Source organism: Ailuropoda melanoleuca, chromosome 11 (genome assembly GCF_002007445.2).
Source record: "Ailuropoda melanoleuca isolate Jingjing chromosome 11, ASM200744v2, whole genome shotgun sequence".
Taxonomy (NCBI): Eukaryota; Metazoa; Chordata; class Mammalia; order Carnivora; family Ursidae; genus Ailuropoda; species Ailuropoda melanoleuca.
In genome coordinates this window covers 68,793,604-68,816,277 of record NC_048228.1, presented here as the reverse complement: position 1 = coordinate 68,816,277, position 22,674 = coordinate 68,793,604, and the positions used below count along the sequence as shown (strand labels likewise).

General features: G+C 48.0%; 1 protein-coding gene across 7 annotated transcripts in view; it reads left to right on the top strand.

The window, feature by feature from the left end:
* Window positions 1-21,158, top strand: part of PDGFRA (platelet derived growth factor receptor alpha) — a 44,943-nt gene extending 23,785 nt beyond the window's left edge. For 5 of the 7 annotated variants that reach the window (XM_019799800.2, XM_019799803.2, XM_011225181.3 and 2 more), the window contains exons 12-23: window positions 186-318; window positions 2,549-2,653; window positions 3,042-3,152; window positions 3,792-3,945; window positions 4,812-4,978; window positions 7,591-7,706; window positions 8,047-8,169; window positions 9,509-9,620; window positions 10,935-11,034; window positions 11,149-11,254; window positions 12,569-12,810; window positions 18,099-18,246. In XM_019799800.2, the coding sequence (XP_019655359.1) occupies window positions 186-318; window positions 2,549-2,653; window positions 3,042-3,152; window positions 3,792-3,945; window positions 4,812-4,978; window positions 7,591-7,706; window positions 8,047-8,169; window positions 9,509-9,620; window positions 10,935-11,034; window positions 11,149-11,254; window positions 12,569-12,810; window positions 18,099-18,246 (1,617 nt within the window). Of the gene's footprint in view, window positions 1-185; window positions 319-2,548; window positions 2,654-3,041; window positions 3,153-3,791; window positions 3,946-4,811; window positions 4,979-7,590; window positions 7,707-8,046; window positions 8,170-9,508; window positions 9,621-10,934; window positions 11,035-11,148; window positions 11,255-12,568; window positions 12,811-13,326; window positions 14,375-18,098 lie in introns of those variants that run through there. The other 2 variants (XM_002919370.4, XM_019799804.2) reach the window with 2 other exon arrangements.
* The last annotated feature ends 1,516 nt before the right edge of the window (window positions 21,159-22,674 follow it).

Here is a 22,674-nt window from a genome sequence, read left to right as displayed (position 1 = left end):
AAAACCTTTGAAGCCAATAAGAACAAGAAGAATAGCAGCATAGTTCCGCGCTTGGCATAGAGAAGCTCAGTAATTAGTGTCGAAGGAACGCGTTGATCTGCTGTGTCTGGTCACCTCGCTGCGGTTAAGCTGTGGTGCGTCTGGGCTTCGGTAATTCACCGGTTACCTGTCCTGGTCATTTATAGAAACCGAGGTATGAAATTCGCTGGAGGGTCATTGAATCCATCAGCCCGGATGGACATGAATATATTTATGTGGACCCAATGCAGCTGCCTTATGACTCGAGATGGGAGTTTCCAAGAGATGGACTAGTGCTTGGTAAGCGCCTCCTGGGGTGATCTCCCAAGACTCCCCTTTGATTTGTACATGACTTTACTTTTTATAGCCTTGTGCAGTAATCAGGGATCTGACTTTGAGCCTGGTAAGAGCTAGGCAATAGAAGTTGGCTTTCAGAAATCTTTTTCTGTCTTGAAAATGAATTAATTGCAGCACTGTCATCGTTTTTAAAAAATCTCGTTCCAGGGGCACCTGGGTGGTTCAGTCGGTTAAATGTCTGATTTCGGCTCAGGCCATGATCTCGGGGTCCTGGGATCGAGTCCCGCATGGCGCTCTGCCCTCAGGGGGAGTCTGCTTGTCCCTCTGCCCTCCCTACCCCAGCTTGTGCTCGCTCTCTCTCAAATAAATAAAATCTTAAAAAAAGAAAAACATTAAAAAAAAGTAAAAATCTCATTCTATAGCAAATTATGGTTAAAGAAAATTTTATAAGAGGAGAAGAGAATGTGAGGAGGTCCTGCCAGAGATACTCATCGAAGTGGCTTTGCTTTGGGAGTGACACAAATTGATGAAACTCTGTGGCTGGAAAGGAACAGATGAGAATTGAATGAGAACAACCACACAGGGTATTTTCATTCAGTGCATTCTGGGATGTATTAGATACTTCTTTAGAAATGTATATTTAGAATATAGAATATAAAAATACAGGTACTTTTCAAAGAAAAACATATAAAAATAATCAGTGTGTCACAAGCTTTTCAAATATTTCAATCTTGGGCTGAGACCACATACATGATGCTTTAGTCCCAGGAATTTTTTTTTAAATTACATTGTGAATGAATGAAAACAGGACAAAGACACAAAACAGATGAACAGGGGAAGAGGAGGAAAAATAAAATACGAAAACAGAGAGGGAGAGAAACCGTAAGAGACTCCTAATCATAGGAAAGAAACTGAGGGGTGCTGGAGGAGTGGGGGGTAGAGGGATGGGGTGACTGGGTGATGGACATTAGGGAGGGCACGGATGTCGTGAGCACTGGGTGTTGCATGCAACTAATGAATTACTAAATTCTACCCCTGCAACTAATAATCCACTATATGTTAACAAAATCAAATTTAAATAAAAAATAAAAACAAGTGGAAGTTGGAGCTAGAGGTGGTGTGACTGGGTGTGCGCTAATGCTGTGCACTGGGGGGATGTCGGAGGTGGGGTTCAACGACGCGCTTGTCTCATTCCAACGTACAGCAAGCTTAGGTCTTCTTAAAGCGTTGCTTACACTGAAACCAAACAAGATGTCCTAGCTACTCCGATTTCAACTACTTGTACCTGGAAAGGAAGCCTTCTTTACCGTCTCTCCCCCCACAAATCCCACCCCTACCTGTGCCCCCCCCCACCCCCGATTTTTCAAAAAGAGCTGAGGAACTTAAAGTAGTGAAATGTGGGGGAAAAGGGCAACATCACTTACATGCTAAGAGGCATTTCTGTGTCTCTCTGCTCCTGCGTGTTCCCCTAAGGCAGCCGTACCTTTCCTGGTACCGTTTCCCACAATGCAAACATACAGTCAGAGGCACTTCGGACTTCTAGTCCTTTATAAGCCCAGTCTTCCCCCAGCTTAGCTCTGGTGAGACTGAGACTCTGGGAGGCGTTCCTTTTAGATTGTGAGCTCTCTAAGAGTGGGGACAGCAGCTTCTGGTTCCTTACGCTGCCTCCAGCATGGAGTCAAGCGTGTGCTCCCGGGGCACGGTTAGCCTTTGTCATTCCTGGTCCTTCCAGCAAGCAGGCAGCCAGGACACCAGCCCCGAAGTTCACTTCATCATGCCTTGGAATCTGTGATGTCTCGAATACTGAAGTATTTCCAGTGGATAAGGACTTACTGATGCAAAAAGATGCCTCTGTTTGCATGTGGAGAACAGAAGGGTAGAGAGGCAGGGGGCTTGGGTGAGAGCCACAGGGAACAAGGGCCTCGGAGCCTGCGGTCTGGGCCAGCGCTGGAGCTGGGAGACAGAATGCTCACACCAGGGAGGGATGCACCCTCCTTACTCCTGCCCGTGCTTTCCGTCCCCTTGCAAATGTTATTTGACAAAAGCAATTGCACTCGTTTCCTTCCCTGTGGGCTCAGTCTGGTCCTGACTTGCTGACTGGGAGGAATCATTAGGCTTACTCCTTACTGGGAGAACAGCCCCTGCGGGGCGCCTGTGCGTGCTGGCCATGGTGAATAAAACCGAGGGGACGAAGCCGCAGTCTGCCTGTGTTAATGGTTCTGATTGCTCGCAGGTCGTATCCTGGGATCTGGCGCGTTTGGGAAAGTGGTTGAAGGAACTGCCTATGGATTAAGCCGCTCCCAGCCTGTCATGAAGGTAGCAGTGAAGATGCTGAAACGTAAGTGCCCTTTCCGGGGAGGTTTTGGACGTAGCGGTTAGTCAAGTGAATTGCGCAAAATGACTCAGCCAGTCAGTGCCAAATTTAGGACCAGATCTTGGTTCTTTCGATTCTAGGTTTTACGTGTATTTAGGCTCTCTCCTCAGCCGGGTTATTTAGAGCGTTCTTATTGCCCGTATGTTGGAAAATCAAGAGGAGTTATCTTTGATGACTTCTTTTTACCCTCCAGACTAAGCATTAGTTATTAGAGTCTAGACCAAGTCACTGTGTGTTGCTTTCTTAGACTCTCGGTAAATAAAATGATACCCAGTCATAGGATTAGCCAGGTTATTGGCTTTTTCTGGGAAGTAAATCACTTGAACTGATACGTGATTGATTTCTTCAACAGCCACAGCCAGATCCAGTGAGAAACAGGCTCTTATGTCGGAACTGAAGATAATGACTCACCTGGGGCCGCATTTAAACATTGTGAACTTGCTGGGAGCCTGTACCAAGTCAGGTAGGCTTCCAGACCTGGGAGTAAGGACTTTTATAGGAGACCTATAGTCGTGAATACTGTCTGGGCTTTTTTAAGTTCTTACTCTCCACCTCCAAACATGCCAGCAAATACAAGTCCCTTGAACAGAGTTGCCTGGACCCCACTGAATTGTGCCCCTTGTTTTTAAGCACCGTCTCCTGCCGGTGCAAACCTAGCATTTCATGGCTTTTCTGTTCTTCATTTTCATGCCCATTTCTTTTTTTTTTTTAATGATTTTTTATTATATTATGTTAGTCACCATACAGTACATCCCTGGCTTCTGATGTAAAGCTCAATGATTCATTAGGCGTATAACACCCAGTGCACCATGCAATACGTGCCCTCCTTACTACCCATCACCAGCCTATCCCATTCCCCCACCCCCTCCCCTCTGAGGCCCCCAGTTTGTTTCTCATAGTCCATAGTCTCTCATGTTTCATTCCCCCTTCTGATTACCCCCCCTTTCTTTATCCCTTTCTTCCCCTACCGATCATCCTAGTTCTTATGTTCCGTAGATGAGAGAAATCATATGATAGTTGTCTTTCTCTGCTTGACTTATTTCACTTAGCATTATCTCCTCCAGTTTCATGCCCATTTCTTAACTGGTTTCGGTTCCCACAGGCCCTATTTACATCATCACTGAGTACTGCTTCTATGGGGATTTGGTCAACTATTTGCATAAGAATCGGGATAGCTTCCTGAGCCGCCACCCAGAGAAGCCAAAGAAAGAGCTGGACATTTTTGGATTGAACCCTGCCGACGACAGCACACGGAGGTGGGTGCAGAGGGATACGTTGTGTGAGTCTTCGGCTTGTCCTCACCAGTAGCGAGAATCCATGTCCGCATAGAATCCATGTCTGCAGATCCAGTGCCAGCAGGCAGGAAGACTTAGAATCCCGCCGCCCTGCCCACCCTCCCCCATCCCCAGACACGGCCGGTACATACCTGCCTGCAGGCGTTTTGGACCAGATATCACCTGGGGAGGCCTTGCTGAGAAATTTGTAATGGAAGCAAGAGTTGGAATCATTCTGGGAGCCATTTTGCTGTTAATGTGTGGGTCACTTCAGACGTGTAAAATGCGGCTCTGGCCAGGGATGCCTCCCTGCTGGTATCTTGTGAGAAACTGTGTGAGGGTCTCCAAGTCTGAGCTGCTCGTCCTTGCTAAGCCTGGGCCTAGAAATGCAGCCCGTGGTGGTAATCCCAACCGCAGGAACCTACAGGTCCCTACAGAGATCTGCGTTGGAGTTCAAGTTCTGTAGGATCAGAAAGCCCAAGTTCACTTGATATTGAATCACGTGATGGACGCCACATGGGCACTGAATTTATTGAGGCGCCCAAGCCATGGGGTCGTGTGGCCCGGGTTCGTGGCCCATGAGTTGAAAAACAGAGCAAGAATATAGACAGACACACCGGAGTTGAGGTGACCCATGCATTTGCGTCATTACTGATGAATGCTCCTGTCACCTACCAGACTGCCCCACGTGGAAGGCACACAGGGCTTCTGCTTTCACTCATCCCTTGCTGCCCCCGCACCTGCCGTGCCGCCTGGCCTACTGTCGGCCCCTGGCCATCGCCTCCTGAAGGTGCGATGACCACCCCGAGGGGCACCCTGAATAAGGGTTCTTTTTTCTGTTGTTACAGTTACGTCATTTTATCTTTTGAAAACAATGGTGACTACATGGACATGAAGCAAGCTGACGCCACCCAGTACGTCCCCATGCTGGAAAGGAAAGAGGCTGCCAAGTACTCGGACGTCCAGAGGTCGCTGTATGATCGCCCGGCCTCGTCTAAGAAGAAGTCTGTGTTAGGTAAGCCTGTCCCTGCCCACTCTCTGCCCCTTCCAGCAGTTCACTACGATACACGCGTCCCCTGCGCTCCGCAGCGGGTTTCTGCCACTCTGCTTTTATGAAAGACCTACGTTAGTACTTGTTCGCACTCACTGCAAGGGGTCCGAAAAGGAGTTGTGGTTTTTATGAATTAGTAATTGCTGCTTTGCTTTACGCTGTTCGGACTTATGCAGGGGTTCGCAGGAATGCTCTGCTTGCAGATAGAGGTGGAAACCTGTGCTTCAAATACTCAGAGGAAGGGGCCCCCCGGGGGACTTGGTCGATTAAGCATCTGACTTTTTGGTCTCAGCCCAGGTCTTGATGTCAGGGCTGTGAATTCCAGCCCCGTGTTGGGCTCCACGCTGGGCGTGGAAACTACTGAAACAAAAAAATTCTCCGGGGAAGGTGAGCAGGCATGGTGAGCAGAACTACCAGCCCGTGGTCCCTAACTGCATGTCTGCACAACTGCTTCTGTGATGTGTTTTCAGAAGTTTGTGGCCTGTGAATTGAAAAGAAGAAAAAGAATAAAGACTTTTTTTTAAGATTGTATTTGTTTGAGAGAGAGAGAGAGAGCGTGCGTATGCACGCGCAACCCCCCCCCACAAGTGGGGGGAGGGGCAGAGGGAGAAGCAGGGTCCCAGCTGAGCAGGGAGCCCAATGCAGGACCCTGGGATCATGACCTGAGCTGAAGGCAGATCCTTAACCGACCGTGCCACCCAAGTGCGCCAAGAGTAAAGACTTAATGCAAAGTATTTTCATACTTTAAGTGTAAACCTTTGAAAGGATTATTTATCTTGATATACTTATCTTCTTTTTTTGGTGTTAATGCCCTTATTGGCAAAATTAAGAGTTGGTTATCTTACATTAGTTTCTTTTTTTTTTTTAACGATTTTATTTATTTATTTGACAGAGATAGAGACAGCCAACGAGAGAGGGAACACAAGCAGGGGGAGTGGGAGAGGAAGAAGCAGGCTCCCAGCAGAGCAGGGAGCCTGATGTGGAGCTCGATCCCATAACGCCGGGATCACGCCCTGAGCCGAAGGCAGACGCTTAACCGCTGTGCCACCCAGGCGCCTCTCTTACATGAGTTTCTAATATTTTTTTCAGAATTTTAGTTCTATACGTCTCTGGTGTCTAGGAGTTCAGTAGCCCTTGCCTTCAGCTTTGTTAATATCCACTTTGTGATAGAAACCGGAAAGTAAACAATTGGAGGTTGTATTTTTCTGACAAGAGTGTTGGGTGTTTCTGTTGAATGTTGTTTGAAGGAAGGTCTGTCTGATCTTTCAAAACAGATGAACATGTGGCAGGGTTGCATTGATTTAAAACTCCAGGGAACCTAGCCCATGCCCAGAGCAGATGGACCACCCCGCTTCTGCTGGGGGGGTGGACGGCCTTTCCAGGTTCTCGTCTAATCCCAGGCTTGGAGTGGGGAGGACGCTGCTATTGGGTCTCATGTTGACACATCTTGTGATTTTGTGTTATTGGGCCTGAGCCCTCCCATTAGTCAGTGTAAAAAATGTTGAGCTGCCATGGAAATTATTTTGAAAATCACTGATATGCTCTGAATGCTTGCGGGGTTCTTCAGTGAAAGGTACAATCTGTTAAAAAAGAATGTGCTTGTTTTGCAAAGCTCAGTACACAAGAATATTTTCCATTGCTGCAGTTCCAAGTTCCATTCACTTCTCATTGCCAAATGGGTACACTTCCAAGCCCTTTTAAAATATTAGCCAATGAGAGCTGTCGGAACCAGTGCTTCCTCTCCCCTCCCGTATTGTTAAAAATAGTTTACATTGCTTCCCAGGCTGGACCTGGCCCCAGATGTCAGGGGAACCTGATTCATGCTCAGCCCAGGCCCTGCTGGCAGGCAGATTGCTGCTTCTGGCCTTCTCCTAGCTGGCTCGAAAAATATGAATGGCTGTAGCTACTCTTCACTTGCCTGAAAATTTTTAAAAAGAAATGAGAACTGCTGGCCTAGATTACCTCCTTCCTCGAAAACCCTGGGACCCTTCCAGATGGGACTAACTGGGGAAAGTGGACACGTTACAAAAGGAACTAAAGGCGAAGTCCTTGGCACTGACCTTTAAGATTGTTACCTCTAGTCTGACTGGGGCTGGATTTTATTCAGGAAATGAGCCAAACACTATGAAGGTGGCTTTAAAAAGAGAAAGAGAAGGGGGGGGGATTCCTAGAAGCTACTTTTTCAAAGGGCCTTCATGTATATTCATCATGGAAGATTTTGCATGTGCGTGTGTGTGTGTTAGAGGTGACTGAGGTAACCTGCTAACTAAGGCTGAAAAAAGAAATTTTGGGAGGCAAACAACAAGATACGTGTGAGAACCCACTAGACTGGTCCTTATGGATATATATGCATATAAACCAGAGAGATTTCTGCGAATTTCTTCTTAATGGTAGAGCCTCTGCGTGGCTTACATACCCACCCGTAGGGCTGGAAATGCTATAGGAAAATAATTTTAGATCTGGTCTTTGGACAAGCCTATGCAGCCTGACAAGTGGCCCAGCCCCATGGGAACATCCTGGTGGGGGATGTTTCATGCCATCCTCTAGGGCCAACACACGTCATTCTTTTTCTGCAGACTCAGAAGTCAAAAACCTCCTTTCGGATGATAACTCAGAAGGCCTTACTTTGTTGGATTTGTTGAGCTTTACCTATCAAGTTGCGCGAGGAATGGAATTTTTGGCTTCGAAAAATGTAAGTGTGTTGATGGAACAGAGTTCTCTGTAGATCCAGGCCACAGGTATGAGTGAGCTGAGCGTGGAAGGTCTCGAAGAGGCCGGTAGCAATGGCTGCTGCTTTCTTCCTTTTCCCCAAAGTGTAGTGGGGAGTCTGATATCATCAGATGTCTACTCTGCTCTAGAGCTTTCTCCCTCTTGGGAGTGGCTGGGAGGAGAGCTGGAGGAGGTGAGCGCTCTGTGCCGGGACAGCCTCCCTGAGGGTAGTTGCCAGCACCACCGGGAGGTGGCCAGTCTTGCAGGGGTGACGTTGTCTAGTGGCAGATGGACAGACTGTTGTTTCTTCCCTTTCCATGCAGTGTGTCCACCGGGACCTGGCTGCTCGAAACGTCCTCCTGGCGCAAGGGAAAATCGTGAAGATCTGTGACTTCGGCCTGGCCAGAGATATCATGCACGATTCGAACTACGTGTCAAAAGGCAGTGTATGTGCTCTCTCCGCTCCCTTGACATGCTCGCCTTTCCTCACTGAATCTTTGCACCTAGGTGTTGCTGCTGGCCACTCAGTGTCCGTATTTTTAACGTGGAGTCTGTGAAATTCAGGAATGGGCTCCAGGGAATCAGTATGAGAAGCACAGGCCCTGCAGCCAGACTGCTGTGCGTGAGTACTGGCTCCAGGACTCACTCGAGTGGAGGTTTGCGGCAAGTTACTTGACCATTCTGTACCTTGGTTTGCCCTGTCCGTAGCAGTGACCTGGTAACAGTACCTATCTCCAGGATTGCCGTGGGTGATGCGGTGACTTTACTGTTCATGCTTAGACCCATGCCTGGAACATGCGAGCACTGACAAGTGTTAGCTGTTCCTCACATGCGTCTGTGTACATGCATTCATTTCCACAGAGAGCAGCTCTGACTTCTGTCAAATTTGCAGATGGCATCTGTGACCTCTATAACATTGACCCATTTGAGTGAATGGATCTTAGAGGCCCAGTCTCCTGAAAGACAGTCATTCTAAATTAACCCTCGAATCGTCCTCCCCACCCCTTGCCCCTCTAAGCAGATGTGGTAGCTTGGAATGCATTTGCCGCCTGTCGGTACAGTTCCAAATCACACCACTGCACCGGCTGTGAGGCTGCTTGGGCTGCTGCGTCCGCCCCCAGAAGGCCCCTGGTCTGTGTCTGGGGTCCATGTGGTTCGTGTGCTGTGTGGCCGTGACCTGGAGCTTCAGGCAGCCGGAGCAACTCAGTGGGTTTTAGGTGGAGTCACTATCTCACCTGCTTAAGAAGCCGACGATCTGAGATGTCGCCCGCCATCCCAGAGGGCCAGAGGATGCTAACGTGATCCCTTTATGTGGCGACCTCAGCTTAGTGTTTCCACCACAGCCAGTACCAGCCTCACAGAAGAGGCTGCAAAATTATGAAATGACTATTTCCAAAAAGTTCAGAAATGTAATTGGTTCTCAGATCACTGGATCTGTTTTTAATTTTGTTCCTAGGAACACCTGCAATAGGAGACAGGCCCATTCAGGCTGTCACTCTTTGGGTGAACATTCAGGGTTAAATATTTTTGGATGCTATTCCTTGGGAGGACACAAGAGGCAGCGTCGACCATCCATCCTTCATGACGCATTTATTGAGCACCCACTAAGTGCCAGGCATGCTTCCGAGTGTGGAGAGCGTAGTGCTGAACAAAAAACACAAAAGATTTCGTGGGCGAGGTTGTTAGCGCAAGTTATTATTAGTCCAGAAAGAAGCCCGGCTGTTTCTGCTGCTGGACGCCGTCGGTGGGTATGCTGGGTTGAATTTCCTCCCTCTCTCCATGCAGACCTTTCTCCCCGTGAAGTGGATGGCCCCTGAGAGCATCTTCGACAACCTCTACACCACACTGAGTGACGTCTGGTCTTACGGCATTCTGCTCTGGGAGATCTTTTCCCTCGGTATGGGCTTGATGTCTCCGCTCGTTGGGGTGGTTTTGCAGCAGCACTGGAAGGGAAGCACTGTTTTCCAAGCCCCGGGGTGTAAACTGTGGTAAGCTACCTGCTGTGAGTCAGCTGTGCGGCAGCTGATTGACATCACGCCCTGTGCACTTGCGATGTCTGCTGTATGCCCCCTTGGCTGGAGCTGGGAGTGTTGGGGGGCTGTGCCCTCACCTCTGGCCTGTGCTCCTCCTCTCCTCTGGGCTGTGCTAGAGTGACTCTCCCACTGGAAGTGTTCCCGAGGACACCCACTCCCCAGCTGCTTTGCACCTGGGGCTTGGAGTTCCGTAGGTTCCCGAGTGGAGAGTTGCCTGTCCGTGGCTTCATGGTGATCGATGCTCAGGTGGAAAATGGTACCGTGGGGGAAGGGGCATGACTTGCCTTCCTGGTCCTCGCTCTGGAGCAGGAGAGGAACCTCCTGGTCGTTCAGGGAGTCAGTCACTAGGTCCCAAATGATACAGGTACCCCGTGCTGCTAGGCAAGGGCCCTGGGGGAGTAGGGAGGAGTGATTCACGGCCCTGACCTTAGTTCGTCTGGAGAGGTAAGACCTCCATGTAGCAATGAACTGTGTGCTGCCGATGTAAACTGGTAATGGGAGAGGAAGGAGAAGGGAGGCCTGCCATAGTTTTGGAAGGCTTTAGCAAGGAAACTAAGCTTGATCTGGCCTTGGCTATACACAGTGAAATGTTTCCTGAATTCTGGTATCTTAATGTGGTAGGAAAGAATTTCTTCCTTGCCTCACCTCCTTTTTCGATCCCAGTTCTCCCTGATTGGATGTCACTGCAGGCCATCCCAGGCTGCGGCTTGACTGAGTCTCATAGTCTATTAAAAGTAGAGAATTAACTAGATATTCCAAGCCCTGACTTTGACTTTTGCTCTAGTTATTTGAACATTTTTGGTGAAAATGATTTTTTTTTTTGCCTTCAATGGCTCAGAATTTCTCTTGCTTTTCTATTTTGCTTTGTGTATGTAGATCCAGTAGTCAGATAATTGAAAAACGCTTTTGTGCTTTTTCAAAAGATGTAGAATTTTTGCCTTGGGTGTCTGGACTTGACCAACATTAAGTCCTGGTTCCATTTAAAATTTGAGGGAAGTCCTGGTTCCATTTAAGATTTGGGGAAGCCTGTGAAGTGAAGGAGATGGTAACAATTTCCTTGAAAGAACCTGAACTTCAAGTGGGGATCTCCAGATGTTTTCTTTAGGTTCTGTGACACCCTGAGAGTTTCAGCAGTGTCCCACCCGCCAGTTAATCCTGGTGGTTCCCTTGGTTTTCAGGCGGCACACCCTACCCCGGCATGATGGTGGATTCTACTTTCTACAATAAGATTAAGAGTGGGTACCGGATGGCCAAGCCTGACCACGCCACCAGTGAAGTGTGAGCCCCTGCCCCATCTTGTGGGCCTTGTGTTCATGCCCAGTGGGTCTGTGGGTTGTGGGGGGTGCCCTGACACTCCTCGCTGTGCCCACTCTGAGTTCTGTGCTCCCGCAGCTACGAGATCATGGTGAAATGCTGGCACAGTGAGCCGGAGAAGAGACCCTCCTTCTACCACCTGAGTGAGATTGTGGAGAATCTGCTGCCCGGACAGTATAAGAAGGTTTGTCTGGGCCCCTCAGAGATGGGTGGGTAGGAATGGGCGAAGGGAAGACGTCAGTAGCTGGTAGTTCTGCGAGCGAGCAACACCGTTCAACACTGTTTCAAAGGAACATTTTCAGAGGAGGAAAAAGATCGCTTGATCCAGTGGCCTGGGTTTCCTGGAGTGCTCCCCAGGCCCCTGGTAGCAGTGATGTCTGAAACCCTCCCCATTGTGCAGGGCTCCCCTTTCCTCTTAAGTGTGCAACACCTGTAAGCACTTTATTCTCCAGATGTTTGCATATCCGAAGCTACTGTGCAGTTAGAAGTCTCCAGGCGCCCACAGCCATTACATCGCTCCTTTGGATGCACTTAAATCCATGTGAAATTGGCTTTTACCAGCTGACTGGAAGGAACAACCTCGGCTGTTATCTGTGGCTCCAGCTGGTTTTCTGTGGAATAGGAAGCATTGTTCAAAGGAACAAATGTCATTTCATGGAACCAAGCAGGATATGTTAATGAATAAAACAACTTTCTGCTGAGATGCTGTGAAGGAACCCCAGACACAGTTGTATAATAAATTCAATTTCTGAGATTCGGATTAGTCCCTGTGTAGACTCTTCGTATTTGTTACTTCTCCTTCTCAAAGAGCAGCGGCGTTAGGAGGCTGCGTGCTGAACTGGGAGTTTAATACTTTTGTCTATTAATTATTTCACTGCCCATTACAACTCCTGTAAGTGTGGCAATGAGGAGGCAGAAGAAGATGATGGTAGGTCAGTCAAAGAGTTCTGGCTGGGTTAAGTAAGACGTGTTGGTGGGAAGAGACTGGAACTGTTGTCGAAAATGGGGTCTTGTTAGATCAAAGGTCTCTTAAGTTTTGACTTAGAGTTCTCCAACATTTAGGGATCAGGAAGGTTTCAGGGATGGTGCTCCCAGTGGAAGTCTTGCCACCTCTTACTGGGACCCATCCAAGCCCTGGGGAGACTATGTAATGGGGACCAGAAGGGTCCATGCTAGTCCCAGAGAAGGGAGCGGGTGTATGGGTGGGGAGTGAGGAGACACAGTCCTAGCTGCTGACTCAGAGAAGGGGCTCATGGTATCTTAGGTGAATGACAGATCTTACTGGCAGGATGGTGGGAGATCTCTGTCATTGGTGGCCCTTTCTTCATGTCCCACATCTTGGGGACGGTTGACATCTGACTCTCCTTCAGTTGTCTAAATCCCGTTACCTGTGAGGGAGTTTGGAGACACAGGCGGTTAAATGGGAGTAAGTTCCGCGTGTCCTTTCTGCAGTTCGGTCCGTGACACTTGGCTAACTGTGTCAAATGAATGTCCGCAGAGTTACGAAAAGATTCACCTGGACTTCCTGAAGAGCGACCACCCCGCCGTGGCGCGCATGCGCGTGGACTCAGACAACGCCTACATTGGCGTTACCTACAAAAACGAGGAAGACAAGCTGAAGGACTGGGAGGGCAGCCTGGACGAGCAGAGGCTGAGTGCGGACAGCGGCTACATCATCCCCCTGCCCGACATCGACCCTGTCCCTGAGGAGGAGGACCTGGGCAAGAGGAACAGACACAGGTAGGGCGTCCGGCCGAGCCCCCCTCGGCTCCCCGGCGCACCTGATGGTGGGGCTCGCCTGGTGGTGCATCTGTTCCACGGCAGCCGGCTGCAGAGCCCCCGACCGGTCGGTTACGTTTTATAAATGCTTCCCAGAGGATCCTAACGTGGGCCCTGTGGGGCTGGGGGGAGGTGTAGAGCAGACAGGGACGTGCTTCCCTGGTGGAGAGTCATTGACCTGAGTCCTCTGGTAGTTTGACCAAACCGTCCCTGCAGCCCTGCTTCTTGAGATACTGTAAGCCTCTCTCGCTGTTTTCTACGTCGGTCCTGGGACTGGAGGGAGAGTTGAGAGAGAGGCTAGACTGGGCTATTTGATACCGACTGTATCAGTGGATCTTAACCCCATCTGCAAGTTCAGATCTCCTGAGGAGGCTTGAAGACTGATACACACGCTTCACCCAGACCAACAAGTTAGAATGTCTGGGAACTGGGCCCAGGCGCCTCCTGGCTGATTGTTCTTTCTTTTTATAATGGAAGATTTCTAACCTGCCCGATTGAAGTCGAATAGTGAACTGTCAGTTCGTCTGTCACCCAACTTGAGCGTTTATGAACTCAAGGCCAGACTGCATGAATAGCCGTATCTACGCTCCTTGGATTGTTCTGAAGCAAATCCTAGCCATCATCTCATTTCATCCATAAACATTCCATTAGATGCCTTTAAAAGATAAAGGCTCTATTTAAAAAAATCACTGGAGTTACTAAGTTATTAAAAATAACCACAATACCATTATCTTGCTGTCCCCCCCCATTGACAATAAATCGTTAAGAACATCAGATACTCAGTGTTCAAATTTCTGACTCTCTCATAAATATGGTTTTGCATTTGTTTTGTTCTAATTGAGACCCAAATAGGAGTCCCACGTGGCATTTAGTCACTATGTTTCCATACGTTTGCCCCGCCCCTTTTTGCCTCCTTGCATCGTATTTGTGAAGAAACCAGAGCATTTGCCTGGAACGTTCCCACATTCACAGTGTTGCTGATTGCATCCTGTGGTGTGTCTTACCACATGCTTTGTCTTCTGTATTTGCTGTAAACTGGTAGTCTGGAGCCTTGAACTGGCTCAGGTTAGATTTTTGGCAAGCGTGCTTCAAAGATGGTGCTGTGTGTGTCCAGTGGGAGCTACATACTGTCCAGCTGTCTCCCCTTCTGTAACATTAACAGTCATTGGTGATCACCTGGATCCATTAATTTATTACCAAGGCGATGCTAACACCCAGCGTCTAGGACTAGCGCCGTTGGTTTATACAGTCCCAGTGAGGGGACCACGTCCAGTTCCCCACTGTCTTTGCATAGATAGCCCTTGAACAGAGGCGCAAGAAAGTGATGATAGCGGTCCGAGTTGCGTATGAGTATTTTTTTTTTCTCTTGATTCAGGATGCTCTTGGCCCATTTTCCTCAACCTTTTGGTTAGCTAAATACAGTTATTAGGCAGAGGCACATGGCATTATTAGTCTGGAGCCTTGTGATTGTGACATCCCTTGCTGTTGGTATGAACCAGGTAATTTAAAAAGTATAGTTGCATTTTTTGTTTTTGGAATGTGTTATGAGAACAGGGGAGGTTGGGCAGAGTGCCCTGACTTGCCTTTGCTCAGGACAGTTTCAAAAATATGTTTATATTCTTAGTAGCAGAGTGTTTCTCCGAGCTTTGGGTATCTGTGGTGGCATCGACCCCAGATCTGCCACCCATTTTGGTTATTTTATTTGTGGGGGGCTCTGAATAATATTTCAGTTATAAAAGGGTTTTGCTTCAAAGTTAAGTTAGAAAGTTGTATTGATAAATAAATAAGGTGCCCAGAACTTTTCTGGGGGCACGCGAGGCTGCACTGGAGAATTTCACATCCGTTACATGGAGAGAATAATTCTAGCTGAGAGATAGTTGTTGTCTTAGATAATTAGAATTTCTGCAAGGGTGATAATGTTTTATTCTTGAATTGTGCAAAGTATGTCCCAAATAACTGCCCCAGGTCAGGCGAGTTCATGGCTCTGACAGGTGGGCTGAGCATGGGGCGCGTCTTGGTCAGCTAGGCTGCCGTTACACGCTATCATAGGCTTGGGGGCTTAAACAATAGAAATCTGTTTTCTCACAGTTCTGGAGGCTGGAAGTCCCAAGATCAAGGTGTTGGCAGGTTTGGTTTTTCCTGAGGCCCCTTTCCTTGGCTTGCAATGTGTCCCCATGTGGTCTTTCTCTGTGTGCACATTGTGAGTGTCTCTTCCTCTTACAAGGACCCCAGTGCTATTGGGTGAGGGCCCCACTTTAATGACCTCATTTAACCTTAATTACCTCCTAAAAGGCCCTATCTCCAAATATTATCACAATGGCAATTAGGGCTTCAACATGTGCATTGTGGGGGGGAGTTAACACAATTCCGTCCATCATGGGGATGGGGGTGCCAGAGTTGGGGTGCTCTGGGTCTATGAAGGCCTAATGGTCCTGTGGAATCCTCTCCTTGGGCTCGGAAGGCTTGGTCTTGGGGAGGGGGATGGGCATGAGACTGGGCCTTGCTTGCTGTAGAGGGCTTGGGGGTGCTGGCTCAGTAACTATTAGGAGCCAGGCGCTGGGCCACAGGAACAGAATGAGAAGTAAGCCCAGTCATCAGCTCTAGGCCCGCCGCAAAGCCTGGTGAGCAGCAAGGATGATCTGGGGCTGAGTCTCCGTGCAGTTGGCTTCCTCCATGGCCACGCCTCTGCCTTCTCTCGGTGACATGGACCAGCAGAGAGGAGCACGCCAGGCCCAGGAGGGTCAGTGCAAGGGGGGTGACTTCACTGTAGGACTGGCCCCCAGGGAGGGGGCCATTAGTCCAAATCACAGTGTCCAAAGAAGTCTCATAACTGCACGTGCTAGTTGGGTTGGGGTTCACATCCAGGGGTTGGCTCCGGCCTCCCGTTACTGGCCGGGGCCCCAGGAAGCAGATCTGTCTGGTCCGCGGGGAGAGGGCTTGTCAGGACGACATGATGATCAAGACCAGCCCAGCGGACTGGGGTTCACAGCGAGTCTCCAGGACCAGCGTGTAAGTTGGGGGTAGGGTGGAGTACAAATTAGGGACAGAGACAAACGCTCGGTCCTAGGGAAGAGCCCAGTCTGTGGGGTTGCGAAAGGAAACCTCAGTTTAGTAACCCTGCAGGTTCTAAGAGCCCTCTGGGCCACAGGGGCCTTGGGGTGGATGGCAGCAGACTGTGTCCCATAGGCCCCTACCTGCCAGGCTCAGGTCTCTGCTTGGAAACGGAACTGACCTGGAGAGGAGGGGAGCAAGGCAGAGGAGTCAAGCCTGGCCCTCTTGGAAGAAAACAACTGGCAGGGCGAGCGCCCCGGCGAGCGTGTGTGTGAGCCTCCTTCCTCTGGCTGGCCAGCCAGCGGTGTGGCTTACCTGTCACATCTCCAGCCTCACGGTGAAAAGGGATGGGCCTGCCTGTCCGCATATAACCTTCTGGGAGCAAAAAGATACATATAGACATGTTGTAGTCCAAGGCAGGAGAATGATAAGGCAGTAAGAGTGTAGAGACAGGAAGACAGACAGGGCATCATGACAGGCTAGAGACTAGGGAAAATTCTTTCCTAAAAATTTTCATGAGAAAGTTTAAATGTCCAGAAAAATTGAGAGACTACATCTACCCCTTAGCTTTAGTAGTTGTTAACATTTTGCCACATTTGGTTTCTCTAATTAATGATAGAATATATAGTTATGCATATTTTATGTATATACACAATATATAATTATATATAATACATATTTAATAACATGTAATATGTAAAATATATGTACCACACACGTACACACACATACTTTATTTTTCCTTGCTGAAACATTTGAAACTCCAGCAAACATCTCCTAAGGATAAGGATACTCTTGGGGACGCCTGGGTGGCTCAGTCGGTTAGGTGTCTGCTTTGGCTCAGGTCATGATCTCAGGGTCCTGGGATTGAGCCCTGCATCGGGCTCCCTGCTCGGTGAGGAGTCTACTTCTCCCTCTCCCTTTGTCCCCTCTGCCCTGCACCCCCCCCCCAGCCACGCGCCCCCCCCCNCCCCCCCCAGCCACGCGCCCCCCCCCGCTTTGTGTGTGTGCACTGTCAAGTAGATAACTAAAATCTTAAAACAATAAGGATACTCTCCTGTATAATCATAACAGCGTGATCACATGTAAGAAAATTAACAACTATATCCTTATATCATCTGCTATTCAGATCCTATCCAGGTAGTAGCTTGAGTAATAACAATAGTAGTAGCTAATATTTATCGGGCACTTAGTATGTTCTAGGTACTGTGCTCAGTGCTTTATGGTTATTACCTTATTTGATCACCCTGACAAACAGGAATATCGTCAGGCAGTACTGTCATCCCATTCTGTAGGCCAGGGAACAAGCTCAGGGGGTTAAGTGACTGGTGTGGCTCCCACAGCTGCTGAGTGGTGGACGATTCCAGACTTACGGCTTCCAGACTCTAGAACGCTCCCCTTCAGCCGCTCCTCTGGAGGGTAAAGAGCCTTCAGTGGCCTTCCAGACTGGGGCTGGGGGGCGGTGTGGGGAGAGGGTAAGGAGGGGGAGGAAGGCATTCCCGGAGCGTGGGCAAGGATCCTGAGAGCTCTGTTTGGACACTTGGGAGGTTTCATGGACAGCAAGTGACCGGCCCGGTTATAGTTGGCAGCTGATTTCATTCCTGCTTTTCCTTCCCTGCTTTTCCTTCCCTGTGGTCTTCTGATCAGGCACTGCTTGCTTGCTTTTCTACTAGGACTGAGTAGGGAGGCTAGAAATGGTCACAGCTTGTTAGCAACTCTGCTGGAAGATCTGACAGAAGACGGGCACCTGGGTGGCTAGTCGGTTAAGTGTCTGCCTTCAGCTCAGGTCTTGATCCCAGGATCCTGGGATCGAGTCCTGCATCGGGCTACCTGCTCAGCAGGGAGCCTATTCCCCCTCTGCCTGCCGCTCCCCCTGCTTGTGCTCTCTCTCTCTCTCTCTGACAAATAAATAAAATCTTTAAGGAAAAAAAAAAAAGATTTGACGGAAGAGAAGGAAGGCTGAAGCGTGGAGACGACCTGCGGATCTCGGTGTTGGACGGGGCCCACCGTGGTGTGATGCCTGATGAGTAGCCGCCTGGCTTGGCGGCAGAATCCTGCCAGATTGGGTGGCCTGAGGTTGAATGCCACATACTCACAGGAAGAACTCCTTTGCCTTTGGGGGGCCATCCTAGCCCCCCAGCCACAGTCTCATGGGTCTGTACCTGGGCTTAGCCTTTCCTGTCCTCTCTCTCCTCCAGCTCGCAGACCTCCGAAGAGAGCGCTATCGAGACAGGTTCGAGTAGCTCCACCTTCATCAAGAGAGAGGACGAGACCATCGAGGACATCGACATGATGGATGACATTGGCATAGACTCCTCAGACCTGGTAGAGGACAGTTTCCTGTGACTGGCAGATTCGGGGGGTACCTTCCACTCCTGGAGCCACCTTCGATCCCTTTAAGAAAACCACTTTATTGCAATGCAAAAGTTTGGGAGGAGGACTTGGGTGAGGTGTAAAGAGAAGTTCCCAGCCACGGGCCTCAGGGAGCCTGTTCACGACGGATGATGGGGGATTTCGAAATGAACTTCGTCAGCGATGCCTCTCGGCAAAGCCTCAGTAGCATCTGGGCGGCACGGGAAGTTTGGAGATGGAGGGACAAGGAAGCCATAGATAGGCCACGTAAGGTGAACTGTGTTTCAAGGGCATGGGTGAGATTCCAACATACACGACTTTGATAGCGAGAAAACTCCAGCATTGTAATTATGTAAATAGGTCTAACTGAGGCTGTGTTTAGAGTTTGTACGGACTGTCTTCTCTGGACTTCTGAAGAGACCACTCATCCCATCCATGTACTTCCTGCTTGAAACCTGGATCAGCTGCTGTTGAGCTCCTCTATGAAGTACATGCAAAACCACTTTCAAACCTTAAAAGGTACTGGTTCTATAGCATTTTACTTTTTTTAGTGTTAAAGAGATAAAGAATAATAATTAACCAATCTTGTTTACTAGATTTGGGTCATTTAGAAGCCCGCCAACTCATTTTCCTATTGTAGTCTACGTTTATAATACTGCAGTTACCAGTAATGCTAAATGTGTAATGTGTAACACGTTTTCCCTACAGAGAATGCACAATTAAAAAAAAATTCTTACTAAGTAGGCGACAAGTTTGACAGTTTTTGACATTTATATCAAGTAACCGATGTTTCTCTAGAAAATATGGTAATAGCTGTAGTGGTTAAATTTAGTTGAACATAGAGAACAAAGTAAAAGTAGCATCTTCCAGAAAGTCAGTGTTTTTAACTGTGTACTGAATAGGTTCCCTAATCCGTTGTACTAAAAACACGTAACTGCCCTCTGAAGTGATGGGATTTGAAGAAACAAAACCCCTAAATCGTAAATGTTCTTAGTAGAAAGGCGTAAGTCTATGCCTAACATGACTTCTCATGTTATTACCCAATGGAAAATACAATCATCGCTAAAAAGACTGAATTTGCAGAGGTCATTTTCATGCCTGGTGTATCCCAACATCTATATTTTAAAAATTTTACGAACCCTGGAAGAGTCAGAAGGATGCCTTGACTATGGCCTCCTTTCCTTCATCTCCTACCCCACAGAGAAATAGTTTGAAACTGTGAGAACATGCGGGCATCGTTCAGTGAAGGCTGTGTGTGCGTCAGCCTGGATCCTTGCTTCCCAAAAGTAATCGCAGCCAGGATCACCAAATTCTAGGTCCCCACCCCAGAGCTTCTGAATTACTGAGTCTGGCCAGGAGCAGGAACCTGTATTTTTATAAACTCCTTGGCTGTTTTGATGAGCCAGGCTTGGGAAACACCAGCTTAGGTTACAGGAAGTTGCCATGGGAAACAGATCATTGGAAATCAATGAAGTCACCCGTGCAGGAAGCCTGCTATTGAAATCCTTGGCCTTGGGTCAGGGACACTAAATGCCCTGTGTCTAGCCATGGCTACCCTTTGTTTAACTTTGTCTCAGCTGAGGCTGAGAGCGCTACGTCTTGGTTTGGCAGGTCTTCTCGAAGTCGAGACACTGCTTCCCACCGCATGGGGCAGCTGGACTCGCCCCCCCATGGCACGCACGAAAATGACGCAATTCAGTGGTCCGAGTCTCTGTGTAACCAGGTCAATATTTTGGTGAGAAAAAAATTTTTTTTTAAGTTTTGCTGAAATTTTGGGGTGAGCCGGCAGGACACATTGTCACATCCATCCAAACTGTCAAACTGATCGGTGTGGGTTCTGATCGGTGTGGGTTCATTGGCATTCTTTGCGATACCACTTCATGGCTGACGCCGTCTGAAAGAAACCTGGGCTGTGACGACTGCAGTCACTGTGCGCTCCTGCAGGTGCTGAGCTGGACGGTGCAGCCATGGTCACCAGGTCCTTGACGACCCGCTGGCGCAGTCTCAGTGCAAACCCGACTTCCTCCTCCACCTTGCTCATACGAAGTGTGAAGACTGAGCCAGATTGGGCAATTAAAAAAGAAAATCTGACTAGGTTCTGTAGAGCCAATTAGACTTGAAATACGTTGGTGTTTCTAGAATCACAGCTCGAGCACTCTGTTTATCGCTCACTGCCTCGTGTACAGCCTTCTTTTGTCGGTGCTTTTGCATTTTGATGTTCCTTTGAGTTGTGCGTGACACCATGAGGCTGGATGAAAATTCTCAGACAAGCAGGTTCCAGTCCCACTTGAGTTTGTGTGTGACTGCATTTTTTTAATTTTACAGTGTTTTCAGTGTATCACAGATTTGTTTCCTTTTTGGCCTCCTGCAAAGTCCCCAGATGAAAATTTGCCAATCCTTCCTGCTTTCTATTTTTATGAAGACAATCAAAGCTAGCCTGAGAAACACAATTGTGACTTTTTAAAATGATCGATGATGTCCTTAAAATGTGGTCTGCCAATCTGTACAAATGGTCCTATTTTTGTGAAGAGGGACGTGAGATAAAATGATGTTATACATCAATATGTATATATGTATTTCTATATAGACTTGGAGAATACTGCCAAAACATTTATGACAAGCTGTATCACTGCCTTTGTTTATATTTTTTTGACTGTGATATTCCCCACAGGCACATTGACTGTTGCACTTTTGAATGTCCAAAATTTATATTTTAGAAAAATAAAGAGAAAAATACGTTAAGTGTTTCCAAAACAGTGGTGTGGCGAATGTGTGAGAAGTAACTCAATAGGTAGGGTCTACTGATAAAAAAAAAAATGTATTACAAAATGCCCCACTCGTGTTTTTGTTTTAAAACGTGTAAATGAAGATCTTTATATTTCAATAAATGATATATATAATTTAAAGTTATGCTAAGGTTCCAGCATTTTTGTTTTTAGCCAAATCACATAAATTAATGCCATCCCGTTCAATTTGCTTTGGTAGCAACATTTCAGTAGGCCTCCTATTATGCTTTCGATGAAACCAGGAGGAAATTTAAGATTTAAACATTATTTGAGCTAGTTAGTTTTCAGACCCAGCATCTGATTTAAAGATGACGGGCACTTGTCTCATCTTCAAGGCTACTGTTTGTTGTTTTAATAGCAGTGTATTGCATGGTATTTTTCTCTCCTGCAGAAGGAGTACAGGACAGAAGTTACCGTCTACAACATTCAAATATTGTACATGTGTGTAATATAAAAGATTACAGACTCTTTTCATTCTGTCATCTTCCCTGTCTCTGTGCTGGTTCCCAGAGGCAGAATACATCTTCTGTCTTTCCAGGTCCCTTTCCATGCATCTGTTTCTATGCATAGGTATACATCTCTATTTTTGCTTCATGTTTTACCTAAATAGAGTTTACTTCTTTTTTTTTTTTAGAGATTTTATTTTTATTTTAGTGTGAGAGCATGCGCATATGAGCGGGGGAGGGGGGCAGAGGGAGAGGGAGAGAATCTTCAGCGCCTCCTTGCTGAGCGGCACAGAGTCCGAGGCCGGGCTCGATCCCACGACCCTGAGATGATGACCTGTGCTGAAACCAAGAGTCAGACGCTTAACCAACTGAGCCACCCAGGCGCCTCCATATTACTTGGTAAAGTGCTCCCCCCCCCCATTTTTATTTTATTTTATTATATTATGTTAATCACCATACAGTACATCCCCGGATCCCGATGTAAAGTTTGATGCTTCATTAGTTGCGTATAACACCCAGTGCACCATGCAATACATGCCCTCCTTACTACCCATCACCAGTCTGTCCCATTCCCCCACCCCTTCCCATCCCCCCCCATTTTTTTAACCTAGACATTATTTTCTAGAGCAGTTTCAGGTTCACAGCAAGATTGAACAGAAGGTACAGAGGTTTCCCCTCTCCCCGCGCCTCCCCCATCGTCAGCATCTCCCAGAGTGGCGCCTTTGTGATGATTGATGGACCTGTACCGACACAGCGGTATCAGAGTTGATGCTTTTCTCTTCCAGTGCAGTGTCGTAGGGATCTGTGTGAGAAGTACCTATAGATAGACCTCCTGCATTTTTTAAGAGCTGTACAGTTTCACAGTATGTGAATGCACCAGAATCGAGGGGCATTTCCGGTTCCGATGCTTTGCTATTGGAATGACTTCATGAAGCCCTTTGCACACACAACCTTGCTCCCGCGTAGTAGTGTTCCGTTAGGACAGAACCCTAGGGAGGAAATGGCTAGGTGTGCAGATAAGTTGCTGTGAAGCCCAAGTCTTCCCGTTATGATTATAAATTTTCGAATCACCTGCTTTGCAGATTACTTTAGGAACCGTAGTTTTCTAGGGTTTCCTCCGCGTCTCATTGCTCACTGGAATGTGGTACGTGCTGGGAGGATGTTGGTTTTTGTGTTCTGAAGCGTGTCGA